This window comes from Aquarana catesbeiana, linkage group LG08, assembly GCF_042186555.1.
Source record: "Aquarana catesbeiana isolate 2022-GZ linkage group LG08, ASM4218655v1, whole genome shotgun sequence".
Classification (NCBI taxonomy): Eukaryota; Metazoa; Chordata; class Amphibia; order Anura; family Ranidae; genus Aquarana; species Aquarana catesbeiana.
Window position 1 is genome coordinate 289,716,496 of NC_133331.1, and position 17,588 is coordinate 289,734,083.

Here is a 17,588-nt window from a genome sequence, read left to right on the forward strand (position 1 = left end):
CGCTCCTGCAGCGACTTCGCGGCCGCCCCACCTTTCGTGCTGCCCATTAAAGTCTATTAGGGGCACCAGTGCCCATAGAAAAGATGGGCGCGAGCCAACCACGCAACTGCGCATGCAGTTCCGAAGCCAGCCGGGCTCGGGAAAGCTCGTAAGCGCTCGGCCGGGCGGCGCATGCGCAGTAGCGTGATTGCGCCGCCCGGCGCCATTTTTGAAAAAATCGAGAGTAGGTAGTATTGTCAGCGGTGCGGCGGCAGGGGAGAGAGATGACATTTTTAATTGCCCGCTCCGCTGTTCCGCCCTCCTCCTTCTGATGGCAGGCAGCATGGCAAGTGACATCCCCATCTGGTGGCAAGCAGCATGGCAAGTGACATCCCCATCTGGTGGCAAGCAGCATGGCAAGTGACATCCCCATCTGGTGGCAGGCATGGTGGCAAGTGACATCCCCATCTGGTGGCAGGCATGGTGGCAAGTGACATCCCCATCTGGTGGCAGGCAGCGTGGCAAGTGATATCCCCACCTGGTGGCAGGCAGCGTGGCAAGTGACATCTCCATCTGGTGGCAAGCAGCATGGCAAGTGACATCCCCATCTGGTGGCAGGCATGGTGGCAAGTGACATCCCCATCTGGTGGCAGGCAGCGTAGCAAGTGACATCCCCATCTGGTGGCAGGCAGTGTAGCAAGTGACATCTCCATCTGGTGGCAGGCATGGTGGCAAGTGACATCCCCATCTGGTGGCAGGCATGGTGGCAAGTGACATCCCCATCTGGTGGCAGGCAGCGTAGCAAGTGACATCCCCATCTGGTGGCAGGCATAGTGGCAAGTGACATCCCCATCTGGTGGCAGGCAGCGTAGCAAGTGACATCCCCATCTGGTGGCAGGCATAGTGGCAAGTGACAAGAGATGGTGGCAAGTGACACGCTCAGGGCTCCCAATGATTCTGCATTATGGTGAGTTGAACTATTTCAGTTTATATTACAATGTAATGATAGAAATAATGTGTTTCAATCATCCTGACACCATAACAACCATGGTGCCGGGGATGATTGAAGCACTAACACCAGCCATTGCGTTGAAAAATTGCCTGCGAATAATCCTTACCCCTTGCGCGCTTACCCTGAAGTATTTTTAGTCTGTACAATTAAAGCCAGTTATTTTCAGTGTTCTCGTGTGTGGAGATATGTTTTTAATTGATCTATTGTAGAAGTCATCGATAAAGGACGTGGTGTGTGTGTGTATGTGTGTGTGTGTGGGGGGGGGATGGGGGGCATTGAAGGACCCGGCCTTGGGGCGGCAAAGGGAGTAAATCCGGGCCTGGTGCCACTTTGTGTTGGTCTATCGCATAAAATCCCAATAAAACACATTTACATTTTTGGTTGTAACATGACAAAATGTGGGAAATGTCAAGGGGTATGAATACTTTTTCAAGGCACTGTATATGAATTCTGAATACAAGGAGTAGAAAAACAAACGTAACATATTTAAAAATTTCCTTCCAATAGATGGACAGTATTTTTCGAACAGCAATACATGTGAGAGTCATCTTACTACAACATCTCCAGGTTGCACTGCAGAAGACAGTGACATTACAGAATCTCCTACAAAAGTTACATTTTACTGGTTGGTAAAACCATTGAATCGTTCTCATCCTGAGGAATCTTCTGATAAATCCCATACTATGCCCTCAGATCTTCAGCTAAAATCAATTGTTCCTTCTGTTCCTGGGGAATCTTCTAATAACGCCTGTACTATGACTTCAGATGTCCATCGACTAAGATCATTGAATCCTTCTAATCCTGAGGAACCTTCTCATAAATCCCATACTATGACCTCAGATGTCCATCTAAGATCATTGAATCCTTCTAATCCTGAGGAACCTTCTCATAAATCCCATACTATGACCTCAGATGTCCATCTAAGATCATTGAATCCTTCTATTCCTGAGGAATCTTCTGATAAATCCCATACTATGACTTCAGATGTCCATCTAAGGTCATTGAATCCTTCTAATCCTGAGGAATCTTCTCATAAATCCCACACTTTGACTTCAGCTGTCCATCTAAGTTCTCACAGTGCTGCTAGCTCAACAGATCCATCCGATCCCCGGAAATCCTCTTCAAGCCGTAAGGGAGCTCACATAGGAGGGAGCTCACTGCCATGCTTAGTGTGTGGGAAATCATTCACTAGGAAAACCGCACTTGCTAACCACCTGAAGTCTCACAAGGCTGAGCGTCCTTATTCGTGTTCGGAGTGCGGAAAATGTTTCCCTAAGAAACAAAGACTTCTTAAACACCAGAGAAGTCACTCGAGTGAGCGTCCCTTTTCCTGTTCAGAGTGCGGAAAATGTTTTAATGAGAAACACGTCCTTCTTACACACCAGAGAATGCACACGGGTGAGCGTCCCTTTTCCTGTTCAGAATGCGGGAAATGTTTTTCTAATAAAGGATGCCTTCGCAAACACGAGAGAATTCATTCGGGTGACCGTCGCTTTTCCTGTTCAGAGTGCGGAAAATGTTTTTCTAACCAAGGAACCTTTCGCGATCACCGGAGAATTCATGGCGAGAATCCCTTTTCCTGTCCGGAGTGCGGAAAAGTTTTTTCTAAGAAAGAAAACCTGGTTATACACCAGAGGATTCACACTGGTGAGCGTCCCTTTTGCTGTTTAGAGTGCGGAAAATGTTTTTCTGAAAAAGGAACCCTTCGTAAACACCAGAGAACTCACACGGGTGAGCGTCTCTTTACCTGTTCGGAGTGCGGGAAATCTCTTTCCAGTAAAGGAAACCTTCGCACACACCAGAGAATTCATACGGGTGAGCGTCCCTTTTCCTGTGTAGAGTGCGGAAAATGTTTTTCGGACCAAGGATACCTTCTTAAACACCAGAGAGTTCATACGGGTGAGCGTCCCTTTTCTTGTTTGAAGTGCGGAAAAAAGTATTGTGACCAAACAAACCTTCGCAGACACCAAAAAAAAGGATGCTGCTGAACCGTCCATATTTATGTTCAAAGTGTGGAGAATATTTTTCCAAGAAAAATTCCTTCTTATACGCCAGAGAATTCCTTCAAGTAAGCATTATTGTTCATGTTCAGTGTGAGGAAAATGTTTCCTGCATGCCATAGAACACCTGGAGGATAAAAATGAGTTTATAATGGGGTACATCCTGGCAAAAGTCCTGTTTTTATTTATAGGTGGAGCTTTTTAGGATGAGTCTTCTGTTGGCTTCTTCTGTTTCTCGAAAAACTCCTGAAAAGACACAGCCCAGAGCATCCGAACAACTTTCAGACTGCGGTAAAAATGTTGTACAGATCATATAAGTCTAATCGGAGAGAAGATGCCTGCTGACGCGTTTCGTCAAATGCACGATGGCTTTTATCGGGTGGAACTGTTCAGTCCATAAAACACCTGGAGGATGAAAAAATTAGTTTATAATGGGGGACATCATGACAAAAGTCCTGTTTCTATTTATAGGTGGCGCATTTTAGGATGAGTCTTCTGTTGGCTTCTTCTGTTTCTCGAAAAACTCCTGAAAAGACACAGCCCAGAGCATCCGAACAACTTTCAGACTGCGGTAAAAATGTTGTACAGATCACATAGGTCTAATCGGAGAGAAGATGCCTGCTGACGCGTTTCGTCAAATGCACGATGGCTTTTATCGGGTGGAACTGTTCAGTCCATAGAACACCTGGAGGATAAAAAAATGAATTTATAACGGGGTACATCCTGGCAATAGTCCTGTTTTTATTTATAGGTTGAGCTTTTTAGGATGAGTCTTCTGTTGGCTTTTTCTGTTTCTCGAAAACTCCTGAAAAGACACAGTCTAGAGCATCCGAACAACTTTCAGATTGTGGTAAATGTTGTACAGATTACATAAGTCTAATCAGAGAGATGACGTCTGCTGATGCGTTTCGTCAAATGTACGATGGCTTTTATCGGGTGGAACTGTTCAGTCCATAGAACACCTGGAGAATAAAAAAAATAGTTTATAATGGGGTACATCCTGGCAATAGTCCTGTTTTTATTTATAGGTTGAGCTTTTTAGGATGAGTTTTCTGTTGGCTTCTTCTGTTTCTCGAAAAACTCCTGAAAAGACACAGCCCAGAGCATCCGAACAACTTTCAGACTGCGGTAAAAATGTTGTACAGATCACATAAGTCTAATCGGAGAGAAGATGCCTGCTGACGCGTTTCGTCAAATGTACGATGGCTTCTATCGGGTGGAACTGTTCAGTCCATAGAACACCTGGAGGATAAAATAATTTATAATGGGGTACATCCTGGCAATAGTCCTGTATTTATTTATAGATGGAGCTTATTAGGATGAGTCTTCTGTTGGCTTCTTCTGTTTCTTAAAAAACTCCAAATGGTGGGAGTCACCGACTATAAAGGCGTTACAATCTGCTTGGGATAATAAAGAAATGAGTCTGTTGTATATTGAAGATAATACCAGTCTTAGGAATCTAATTAAAGAGAAATACAGGAAGCACAATGGAGCTCACGTTCCCCCCCTAGTTCCAGCCTCACATCCATATTACATCTCCAAAATAATCCTCTAAATATATGAACGCATTAAGTGGGCGGAGTTACGTGTATTTGAGGTGCTATATGTCGAAAATTAACCTGCAAAGTTCCATAAGAAACATCTGAACAAAATATATGGACATGTAGGACTTGGTTTTTCCATCACAATGATGGCGGTAACCGTAGAGGACTACAAAGTAAGAAAGATGGTGACGGACTACTGTAGGTACCGTGCATGCCCGGTAGGTGCTATTCTCTATCAGCATTGACCATGCTTGTTGACTAGTCCAATGAGGTTTTAAAATTCCAGCCACATGGCTAAAATAACGACCCTTCTACTTGTATTAAAGCTTCGTGAATTGGGCCTCATATGTTGTATTTCAATGTTTAGTTTGTTTTCCATTCTATAGTTTCACATTTATAAAAATATTAAAGCTCTATCAATCTGTTGTTTTTCATTTTATTTTTTGCATTGTCTGGATTTGATGTGAGGTATGATCTGTGTGTGCAATCATCAATGTAACCTAATAGAAGAATGAACCATGATGAGGCAGGGTGTCAGGACCTGAATCATCTGCTGGTGGTGCTGTGCTTCCCAGAGCGGAAGGTTGTAGTTCCTGTGTCTACCAGCGGGTGTCTTCCAGCAGATCCCAGTAATCAGTTTCCATCTGATGCTGGCTGCTGGTAGGGTATTTAGGTCCTCCCGACTAGTGTCTCTCGCTCCAGTGATATTTGTGCTGGGAGAGGGGATTTGGGGGAGGAGATAGAGAAGATTTTGTACCAGAAGGGGATAATTGGGGGGATTGTGTTAGAAGGGGGGGATTTGTGCTGGAAGGGGTGTTAATGGGGGGAGAAATAGATTTGTAGTGAAAGGCCAATTTGGGCAGGGGGTTTATGCTGAAAGGGGAAGAGGATTTGTGCTGGGAGGGGGAATGGAGAAGATTTGTGTTCAGAGGGGGAGTTTGGGAAGGAAGAGGATTCATACTAGAAGAGGGATTGGGGGGGGGGGGGGATTTGTGCTACAAGGAGGATTTTTTTTTGGGTGGGGTTGGTTGGAGCGAAAAGTTTTCTGCTAGAAGAGGGATTGAGGGGGGGGTTTGCTAACAAGGGGAATATTGCTTACAAGGGGAATTTTGCCCCTCTGGACCCCAACTTTTTGTACTCCTGACCCTTCTCTGTAGTGAAAAGGGGACACCACCCTGCAGGAGAAATGAGAAGCCATGTGTATAGAGGGCAGGACACTGTGTACAGTGGGTGAATTTGGTATACTTTCCAGGTTGTGTTTGTTTGTCATTTCTAATCCGATAATTAAACCACATCTAAGATTTAACATGATTTAACTACGCCGACTTTTTCCCCTGGCGCATTTAGGTCATGTATCCTTGAGATGTCCTTTTATTCTCAAAGTTCTAAAGTTCGGAGGTTTGTGATGTTATGTAGCAGGGCAGCTTGTATACATTTCTAACTATCTCAAGCTCAGCAGTGGATGGTTCGCTAAGGCCTTCAGGGTTCCACCCTTGGGATGGCCCTCTGTTAGTTCTTTCCCATCTAGAACCCTCTAAAGGCAGCCAAACCTGGCTTGACCAGTAGGGATGAGCTTGATGTTCGAATATATATATATATATATATATATATATATATATATATATATATATACACCCCCAAAGCACCTTGTCCCCATGTTGATGGGGACAAGGGCCTCATCTCCACAACCCTTGCCCTGTGGTTGTGGGGGTCTGCGGGTGGGGGGATTATCGGATCCTGGAAGCCCCCTTTGACAAGGGGGCCCCTAGATCCCGCCACCCCCCTATGTGAATGGGTAGGGGTACATTGTACCCCTACCCATTCACCAAAAAAAGTAAAAACAACAGCAGACAGTTTTTGACAATTCCTTTATAAAAAATAAAAATAAAAAAGTGTCCTGCGATGTCCATCCATCTTCAATCACGGCGCCGATGGTCCCGAGAAGAAACAAAATGAAAAAACTCTGCAGCCTTTTCACGGTGAGAGCTGTTATATAGCCAAGGGCAGGGCCACCTAGTGACGTAACACGGTGACCCCGCCCCTTCTGATGTCATGTCACATCAGAGGGGGCCGGGGTCACCTGTTTACGTCACCGGATGGCCCCGCCCTTGGCTATATAACAGCTGTCACTGCTCTCTCATCCCCCCTTTTCCTGCAGCCTGCCAGGTTGCATGTGCGGATAAGTGTCTGGTATGGATTTTGGGGGAGACTCCCAGGCATTTTTTTTTTATTTGGTGCGGGGTTCCCCTTAAAATCTATACCAGACCTGAAGGGCCTGGTATGGATTTTGGGGGGGGGCGCCATTTTTTTTTTACATTTTGGCATGGAGTTCCCCTTAATATCCATACCAGACCCGAAGGGCCTGGTAATGGACTGGGGGGGAACCCACACTGTTTTTTCAATGATTTTTTTATCTATATTGCCAGGATCCGACAATACATTACAGCCGTGAGCAATTTTAAATGACATTTTTTCCTTTAGAAAAGTCATTTTGCTGTGGTACTGTTATAAACATGGGAAAGAGGCACTACTTTACAGGCAGACTAAGGGGACACCCCAGGCACAATATTTAAAGGAATATTTTATTTTTATTGTTTCACTTTAAGCATTATTAAAATCACTGCTCCTGAAAAAACATCCACATTAAAAACTTTTTTTGCATTGATACATGTCCCCTGGGGCAGGACCCGGGTCCCCAAACACTTTTTAAGCCAATAACTTGCATATAAGCCTTTAAAATTAGCACTTTTGATTTTTCACATTTGTGTCCCATAGGCTTTGATGGTGTTTGCCCAAATTTGTTGTCTGTTCGCATGTTCTGCTGCAAACCGAACCGGGGGGGGGGGGGGGGGGATGGGTGGTGTTAGGCTCATCCCTGTTGACCAGTATCCCATGGCATATCGGACTCTGCATCCCCTGCTAGGAACCCCACATTTACGAAGTTGACAGGAAAGTACCATGGGAAGTTAATCAAGAATAATGCAATGTCCAGACTAATGATATATTTTTTTTAATTACTTTACTAAACAATTCAAAAAAATAAGGTTCTGTACATTCGCCCACTCCCCAGGTGGTGGCAAAATAGCCTGATAACATTGCACAAAAAGAGTTACACAAAAGTCTTTACAGAGACAGACCTGTGGCCTGGCCCACTGGGGTAAAGTCCAGGTGTCCCCTAGCATAAGGTATGCCCCCCGTCTTACCTTGTCTTACCCTCATCCTACCAACCTTCTCAGCTTCTGGATGGAGAGGTGACCATATGAAAGGTCTATCTCAATTATTTGATATAATGTCATGGTACCAACAAATGAGGAGGAGATACTGTACACCATATGACAAGTACATCTCCATATCTCAATGTAACGTCATGTTCACAACAAATGAGGAAATACTTTACACCATATGAAAGGTCCATCTCCATTCCTCAATATAATGTCATGTTCCCAACAAATGAGGAGGAGATACTGTACACCATATGAAAGGTCCATCTTCATTCCTCAATAAAGGTCCATCTCCATTCCTCAAAATAACATCATATTCCCAACAAATGAGGCGGAGATACTGTACACCATATGAAAGGTCCATCTCCATTCCTCAATATAACGTCATGTTCCCAACAAATAAGAAGGAGGTACTGTACAGCATATGAAAGGTCCATCTCCATTCCTCAATATAACGTCATGTTCCCAACAAATGAGGAGGAGATACTGTACACCATATGAAAGGTCCATCTCCATTCCTCAATATAACGTCATGTTCCCAACAAATGAGGAGGAGATACTGTACACCATATGAAAGGTCCATCTCCATTCCTCAATATAATGTCATGTTCCCAACAAATGAGGAGGAGATACTGTACACCATATGAAAGGTCCATCTCCATCTCTCATTCATCTCTCAAAACATAACGTAAGATGCAGTTATTAAAACCACCACAAGATGGCCATATCACTTACTGTGTGTGGAACGCTCAAACAGGAAGTGATGTACAGTGGGAAAAGGAAGTGGTGTGAGAAAAAAACAAGGCGTTTATATAAGGTAAACACAGGAAGTTCTGAGGGATAGAAGAACGAGGATGAGAGAAGACATCGCTGGATTACACAGAGGAGGTAATAAGATATTATTTTCTATTTACACCCAGTAACCCTCCCCCCACCTTCATGTCCGTCCTCTTCCTCCATAGTCTCTGTGACGTATTTTATCTCCAACATCCACTACTACAGACATATTACATCCTGTATATTGGAGTTATTTTATAATATGTGCCCAGATACATCCTAAATATAGAACCGTTTATTCAACTGTCCATCCAGAGCCTCTGGTTTATAGACCGGATACATCCTAAATATAGAACCATTTATCCAACTGTCCATCCAGAGCCTCTGGTTTATAGACTGGATACATCCTAAATATAGAACCATTTATCCAACTGTCCATCCAGAGCCTCTGGTTTATAGACCAGATACATCCTAAATATAGAACCATTTATCCAACTGTCCATCCAGAGCCTCTGGTTTATAGATCGGATACATCCTAAATATAGAGCCATTTATCCAACTGTCCATCCAGAGCCTCTGGTTTATAGATCACATGACCACATAGTTAAGGACCGCTGTCAGGTGAATGAAAGGATATTATGAAAATTGTAAATGAATGCTCTGCACACTGCTATACACTCTTAAATATTTCTATATTTTGGAATTCTTGCAATACGTGTTCAAACTGGCCAACTGCATCAAAGTAATCCCTCTCTGGCCAGTCCCGACTCTACACAAAATCCAAATACATATCTGCTTGCAGAATACTTTAATGGACATAAAATAGTGCCAATATGGGGCAGACAGACACAGCTGGAGGGTATTAAACCTGACCGGATAGGTGAGGAGGATTCTGGGAATGTACTTAGTGATAATTTACTTGTGCACAGGATAAATGAAGTAGTGAAGAGGACATCTGAGCAGTTGAAGAACAGATGCTGATCCCATGAACCATCTTGAGAAGGACACAAGGACCTCTACAAGGACGTCATGATGGAGAATCAGCCGCCCCTCACATCACCGGGTAAGAGGAGACTTTATTGTAAAGGAGAGAGCAGTACGGAGGGTCCACCTAGATCCCCCATCATCTGATAAACACATAGAAACAATGTATTCAGTCAGTGTGTGTGTTTCCTACAGATGGATCCAGTAATGGGAACCCACCAGAGAGATGTCCCCATCCTCTGTATTCCCGGGATTCCACACAGGAAGGTCACACCATCCCTCACCATCATCAGGTAGGTGGAGTTGGAGATTCCACGACTTTTAATTATTTAAAATTTGAATTATTAAAAAATGTATGAGCTGTTCATCTCTGAGGTCTCCGAGTATTAGTGCTCATGTTTTGAGAATATTCCTTTTTATCATTTTGTGGATTTAGAGTGAGGAACTCATTGATATTAAATCCGAGGTGAAGGAGGAAGAAGAAGAGGCGAATGTGATGGGTGATCAACAGAGTATGAAGGATGAGGATATCAATCCCAATAAAGTGGAAGAATCTTCTCTGAATATTAGCGCAAGTGAGTAATGAGCAGAATCTGTTCACATTTTACTTCTAAAGTTTAAGGCCACAAATGTTTCTATAATTCAAAGCCATCCTTCTTGAGAACCAGTTAGCACCCCAGTGCTGACTTACCAAGATCCACAGGCAGTTTAACTGGAAGCATACGCTTACTGTGGATCAACATTACAAAGGCCCATTGCCATTCTTCAGTATAATGTGATATTTCCAACAAAGAGCTTGAAGGAAGGTCCACCTCTATTCATTTTATTAAGGAAGACATTAATGTTCGTACACCATCACACTGTGTGCCATGATAGGTTTGCTCATTTTGTCCATTTTACTAAATATTTTGTTTTTCTTTATTATTTTTACAATTGATTGCTATTTCATGATATGGTCTATGTCATTCCTCACATTATGATCCAAAAATTAGGTAGGGATATTGTACACCATCCTAGTGTGCTAGAAACCAATAATACTTATGGCCTGACCGGCGAGAAGTTGTCATTCAGTGGCAGGCGAACATGCAAATCTAGCCGCTTGTTTTGCTTATTCTGTAAACCATGAAGGACTAGATTTTAAAGCAAAGCATGCATTGCCCAAAACTTGAACCTCATATCTGCTTTGCACCATATGAAAGGTTCTCCATTCTTCCACACAACCTCATATTACCAACTACTGTGGTGAAAGCACTGCATATCATATAAGAGGTCCATCTTTATTCCTCAATAGAACGTCATGTTTCCGACAAATGAGGAGGAGATACTGTACACCATATGAAAGGTCCATCTCCATTCCTCAATATAACATCATGTTCCCAACAAATGAGGTGGAGATACTGTACACCATAAAAAGGGTCCATCTCCATTCCTCTAGATAGCGTTATGTTCCTAACAAATGAGGAGATACTGTACACCATATGAAAGGTCCATCTTCATTCCTCAATATCACTCTATGCTCCCAACAAATGAGGAGCAGATACTGTACACCATATGAGAGATCCATCTCCATTCCTCAATATAACGTCATGTTCCCAACACATGAGGTGGAGATACTGTACACCAGACGAAAGGTCCATCTCCATTCCTCAATATAACGTCATGTTCTCAAAAAATGAGGAGGAGGAGGAGATACTGTACACCATATGAAAGGTCCATCTCCATTCCTCAATATAACATCATGTTCCCAACAAAGGAGGAGGAGGAGATACTGTACATTATATGAGAACTCTATCTTCATCCCTCAATATAACGTCATGTTCCCAACAAATGAGGTGGAGATACTGTACACCATATGAAAGGTCCATCTCCATTCCTCAATATAACGTCATGTTCACAACAAATGAGGAGATACTGTACACCATTTGAAAGGTCCATCTTCATTCCTCAATATCACTCTATGCTCCCAACAAATGAGAATGAGATACTGTACACCATATGAGAGATCCATCTTCATTCCTCAATATAATGTCATGTTTCCAACAAATGAGGAGATACTGTACACCATATGAAAGGTTTGTTTCACCATAACAATGTCCATAATGCACACATACTGTTGCCTAGTATGATTTGGGTGTACTGTCTAGTTAGGTTTGTATTGACAATTTGCTGTTATGATTGCACTCTATTCAGTACCAGAGCTCTGGGAAAGTTTAGAATGCTGAACTGATATATATGTCTCCTGAATACAAGGTGTATAAAAACAAACATAATATATTAAAACATTTCCTTCCAACAGATGGACGGTATCATTCAGAGACCAATACATGTGAGAAAGGTCTTATGACATCTCCAGGTTGCACTGCAGGAGATGGAGACATTGCACAATCTCCCAGAAAAGTAACATTTTACTGGTTGGTAAGACCAATGAATCGTTCTAATCCTGAGAAATCTGATAAATCCCATACTATGACTTCAGATGTCCATCTAAGATCAACGGATCCTTCGAAACTTGAGGAATCTTCTGATAAATCCCATACTATGACTTCAGATGTCCATCTAAGATCAAGGGATCCTTCGAAACTTGAGGAATCTTCTGATAAATCCCATACTATGACTTCAGATGTCCATCTAAGATCAACGGATCCTTCGAAACTTGAGGAATCTTCTGATAAATCCCATACTATGACTTCAGATGTCCATCTAAGATCAAGGGATCCTTCGAAACTTGAGGAATCTTCTGATAAATCCCATACTATGACTTCGGATGTCCATCTAAGATCAAGGGATCCTTCGAAACTTGAGGAATCTTCTGATAAATCCCATACTATGACTTCAGATGTCCATCTAAGATCAAGGGATCCTTCGAAATTTGAGGAATCTTCTGATAAATCCCATACTATGACTTCAGATGTCCATCTAAGATCAACGGATCCTTCGAAACTTGAGGAATCTTCTGATAAATCCCATACTATGACTTCAGATGTCCATCTAAGATCAAGGGATCCTTCGAAACTTGAGGAATCTTCTGATAAATCCCATACTATGACTTCAGATGTCCATCTAAGATCAATGGATCCTTCGAAACTTGAGGAATCTTCTGATAAATCCCATACTATGACTTCAGATGTTCATCTAAGATCAATGGATCCTTCGAAACTTGAGGAATCTTCTGATAAATCCCATACTATGACTTCAGATGTCCATCTACGTTCTCAAAGTGCTGACAGATCAACAGATGCATCCAATCCCCGAAAATCCTCTTCAAACCATGAGGGAGTTCACACTGAAGGGAGCTCATTGTCATGTTTGGTGTGCGTAAAATCATTCACTGAGAAAAAAGAACTTCTTAAACACCAGAAAATTCAAGAGGTTGAGCGTCCTTATTCATGTTCAGAATGTTATAAATGTTATTCTCACAAAAGAAACCTTGTTATACACCAGAGAAGTCACACCGGTGAGCGTCCCTTTTGCTGTTCAGAGTGCGGAAAATGTTTTTCTGATAAAGGAAACTTGCTGAAACACCAGAGAACCCATACGGGTGAGCGTCCCTTTTCCTGTTCAGACTGCGGAAAATGTTTTTCTGAAAGTGGAAATCTGATGAAACACCAGAGAACACACACCGGCGAGCGTCCCTTTTCCTGTTCCGACTGCGGAAAATGTTTTTCTGAAAAGGGAAACTTGCTGAAACACCACAGAATTCACACGGGTGAGCGTCCCTTTTGCTGTTCAGAGTGCGGGAAATGTTTTCTTTTAAAGGGACACTTTCTGAAACACCAGAAAATACACAGGCGTGAGGGTCCCTTTTCCTGTTCAGAGTGTGGAAAATATTTTTCTAAGAAAAAAGCAAGCTTTTGTAAACACCTGAGAACTCATATGGGGGAGAGCGGAAAAGGCTTTTCTGACCAGACAAACCATCATAGACACAAAAAAAAGTCACACTGATGACGTATTTAAGTGTGGGAAATATTTTTCCAAGAAAGAACCCCTTGTGATAGACTCACCTGGGACAGAGGCTTTTGGAGGGGACTGAATGCTAGCCTATTGCCTGCCAACTATGGGCCCTGGCATTTGAGGGAGCTACAAGCATTTAGGAAGATGTTCTGTTATGTAATGCAAAAGGTCATTATAAAAATGGCCATGGTGGTCTCTGCCAGCTTGGGACTCATAGCAGATGCTGATGTCATCAGCAAGCCACCTGTCTGGGGCCCCCTGTCATAATGTGTTTATTGTAAGTAGGTCTGCTATTGTGTGAAGGTGTCCTGTGTTTATATTTATGATAATGTGCATTGTGTCTTCTGAGCTAGAAGACAGCAAGTCTGACCTGAAAGGTCAAACCTCTGACTCACCTAGGTTGGTTAAATGACTAGTTAATTAGCTCATGTTAATTTATGTTTCTGGTTACAGTTTGTATTGTTAGGGTAATATGATCAGGAGGGGGGAACCTCCTTGTCAAGTGTATAAAAGCCTGTATTCTTGTTCAAATAAAGAGTTCCAGCTTTGCAGCCAAACGAGTCCTGCCTAGTTCTTGGTTGTAATATGCGGCTATAGTATCTAATATCTACATTCAGACTGGGAGGAAGCGGTATATGACAAAAGCACTCAAGCGGAGTGTGGGACATTTCGTTACATTGGTGGCAAGCAGTGGAATGCTTCCTGTAGTCTGGGACATACAAACCTCCACCTGGATCCAAGGTCCGGATACCAGGAGAGGTACAGATACCAGCCGCCATGGAAGAGGAATTCGGAAGGAGGTTGCGAGAGATGCAGATATAGCACAGAGGACCAATGTCAGAGCAGGTCTTATACATCAAAGAATTCCCTCATGTAAGCACCCTTTTACATGTTCAGTGTATGGGAAATGTTTCAACAAAAAAAGGGAGCCCTTGTTAGACACCAGAGAATTCACATGGGTGGGAGTCCTTATTCATGTACAGAGTGTGGCAAATCTTTGATCTTGGATAGGAGAACTTGTTCTCAACCAGAAAAGTCACACAGGTGAGCATCCTTATTCATGTTCATAGTGCGGGAAATGTTTCACTAGCAAAGAAACTGTCATGAGTCAGGTGTGACCAGAACTGCGTGGACAACAACAGAGGAAATCAAACGTATGTAAAGTGAGATAATGTAATTTATTTAAGGTAAGTGAATATAGATACAAACACCTCCAATACAACACAGTGCTCAACAAACCAACTACCAGACAGAGACCCACAAATAACAACAGTCAACAGGTATATACAATAGATGGGGAAGACCAGAATCGTAAACGTAGCCAGGCCAGGGTCATCAACGGGAGATCAGCAGATGGGGGCAAGGAGTAAACAGGACAGGGAGAAGGTGGACGGATCAGGCTGCAGGGCAAGGGTAAAGGTAACAGGGTCACAGGAGGGACAGGTTCCAGGTACAGGTTCAGGTTTCAGGTACAGAGGATTGCAGGTGCAGGTCAGGGCTCAAGGACAATACCAAGGCAAGTGTGTGAGTGCTTGCCAGGTATCAATACGCATCTCCTGCAATCAGTCTCAGCTAGGGATGAGCTTCGCGTTTGAGTCGAACCCATGTTCAACTCGAACATCGTGTGTTCGGTCGTTCGCCGAATTATGAACGATATGGGCCGTTCGCGCCAAATACGAGTGGCGCGTCACGGCCCATAATTCACTGCGGCATCGCAGTGCATTGCTGGCTGATAATTGGCCAAACATGCACTATGACCCGCATGCTTGGCCAATCACAGCGCTGTGTGTACAGAGAGCCGTAATTGGCCAAAGCCAGGGAGGCTTTGGCCAATTATGGCTCAGGGGGTTTAGTACATGCCCCACACTATATAAGGCCGCCTGCACGTCGGCCCTATGTAGTGTGTTCCGGCTTGAGAGAGAGATAGACAGAGAGAGAGAGACAGTGTCATTTGATTTAAGTTAGCTGCACTAACAGTGTATTGTGTATATATATATATGCATCCCAGGTGTTGTATATATATATATATATATATATATATATATATATATATATATATATATATATATATATATACACTGTATTCAGTTTAGCTAGATCCTGTTCTTCTCTTCCTAATATACTGACAGGCAGGTGTTTTTACAGTATTTCCAGTTACTGTACTGTGTACCCCGCACAGTTGCACCTACAGTATAGCTACCTGCAGCCAGGTGCTTGTGTAGGCTCTTTGAAGTATTTCCAGTTACTGTACTGTGTACCCCGCACAGTTGCATCTACAGTATAGCTACCTGCAGCCAGGTGCTTGTGTAGGCTCTTGAAGTATTTCCAGTTACTGTACTGTGTAACCCGCGCAGTTGCACCTACAGAATAGCTACCTGCAGCCAGGTGCTTGTGTAGGCTCTTGAAGTATTTCCAGTTACTGTAATGTGTACCCTGCACAGTTGCATCTACAGGTTAGCTACCTGAAGACAAGTGCAGGTGTTATACTAATAATACTACAGGCAGGCAGTTGATTCTGCTAGCTGCAGTATAATCGATATATATATATATATATATATATATATATATATATATATATATATATATATATATACATCCCAGTTTTGTGCATCTCACTGCAGGCCAGTAGTATGTCTGGAAGGCCAACAAGGAGAGGCAGACAGTCAAAAGCCAATAAAAGAGGGCAAGCAGGCTCTGTGTCTAGAGGCAACAGTGCTGGTCGTGGACACGGTGCATCCTCATCAGCACGTGGCCGTGGGACACGCTTGGCCTTTTTTTCGGCAGCTGGCCGTGTTGAGCCACAACATGCGGAAGACTTGGTCGAGTGGATGACCAAGCCGTCCTCATCATCCTCATCCTCTCTCACCCAGACTCAGGGTACTTTGTCTGGCAAAGCAGCTGCCAACGCGGCCTCTTCCCTTGGCTCAATGGCATCAGTGACTCCTTCCCTAGCCCCACCATGTCCTCCTGAGGAGTCCCTCAAACTGTTTGACCATAGTGTTGGGTACATGCTCCAGGAGGATGCCCAGCGTTTTGAAGGATCCGATGATGGTACTCAGCTAGAGGAAGGCAGTAACGTGAGCCCAGACAGAGGGGGTGCCCAAGAAAGACAGCAATCTGGCAGTCATGTTCCGCCTGCTGCAGCATACTGCCAGGTTTGCTCCAGTGATGAGGAGGGAGGGGATGATGAGGTCACTGACTCCACGTGGGTGCCTGATAGGAGAGAGGAGGAGGCACATCACCAACGAGGCAGGATGCCCTCCAGGGGCCAGCCTAAGGGCAGCACACTGACTGCATCACACCGCAGAGCTCCGCATGTGCAGGGCGCTGCTGTCACTGCGCGTTATTCCAAAAGTTCTTTGGTGTGGGCCTTTTTTGAGACGAGTGCATCATATCCCACCGCTGCTATTTGCAACATATGTCTCAAGCGTATCTCGTGTGGCCAAAACATCTCCCGCTTGGGCACCACATGCTTGACCAGACATATGTTGACCTGCCATGCAGTTCGTTGGCAAGCGTACCTAAAAGTCCCACACCAAAGAACTAAGAGGACCTCTCCTTGCTACTTATCAGCTGGGATCTCCAACCTCACTATACCTTCAGTCCTCTCTGAGACCTGCACTGAGAGGAATGAAGGTGTAGAATTAGGTGTGTCACAGCCAAGTACTTGCGGGCAATCTACTATCGGTACACTGACGTCAGATTGTACCAGGCAAATTTCCCTGCCCCAGCTGCTGCACCGCCGAAAGAAGTTTGCTCCCAGCCATCCACATGCCCAGCGGTTGAATGTTAGCTTGGCAAAATTGCTAGCACTTCAACTGCTACCTTTTCAGTTGGTAGACTCTGCCCCCTTCCGTGAGTTTGAGAAATGTGCGGTTCCTCAGTGGCAGGTACCCAAATGCCACTTTTTCTCACAGAAGGCGATTCTGGCTCTCTACCGGCATGTGGAAGGCAATGTCTTGGCCTCGCTGGACAGGGCGGTCAGCGGTAAGGTGCATATTACCGCTGACTCATGGTCCAGCAGGCATGGACAAGGACGTTACCTAAGTTTCACAGCGCATTGGGTGACTCTGCTGGCAGCTGGGAAGGATTCAGGACAAGGTGCAGTAGTGTTGGACGT

General features: G+C 43.9%; 2 protein-coding genes across 3 annotated transcripts in view; both read left to right on the forward strand.

The window, feature by feature from the left end:
* Positions 1-17,588, forward strand: part of LOC141104681 (uncharacterized) — a 122,737-nt gene that overhangs the window by 78,279 nt on the left and 26,870 nt on the right. The gene's annotated exons all lie outside the window — the stretch shown is intronic.
* LOC141105443 (uncharacterized) overlaps positions 1-17,588 on the forward strand; it is a 32,338-nt gene that overhangs the window by 4,152 nt on the left and 10,598 nt on the right. The window contains exons 5-11 of the mRNA XM_073595298.1: positions 1,499-2,976; positions 3,183-3,282; positions 9,537-9,596; positions 9,713-9,810; positions 9,954-10,092; positions 11,814-13,449; positions 14,366-14,512. Of these exons, the coding sequence (XP_073451399.1) occupies positions 1,499-2,976; positions 3,183-3,282; positions 9,537-9,596; positions 9,713-9,810; positions 9,954-10,092; positions 11,814-13,449; positions 14,366-14,512 (3,658 nt within the window). The remainder of the gene's footprint in view (positions 1-1,498; positions 2,977-3,182; positions 3,283-9,536; positions 9,597-9,712; positions 9,811-9,953; positions 10,093-11,813; positions 13,450-14,365; positions 14,513-17,588) is intronic.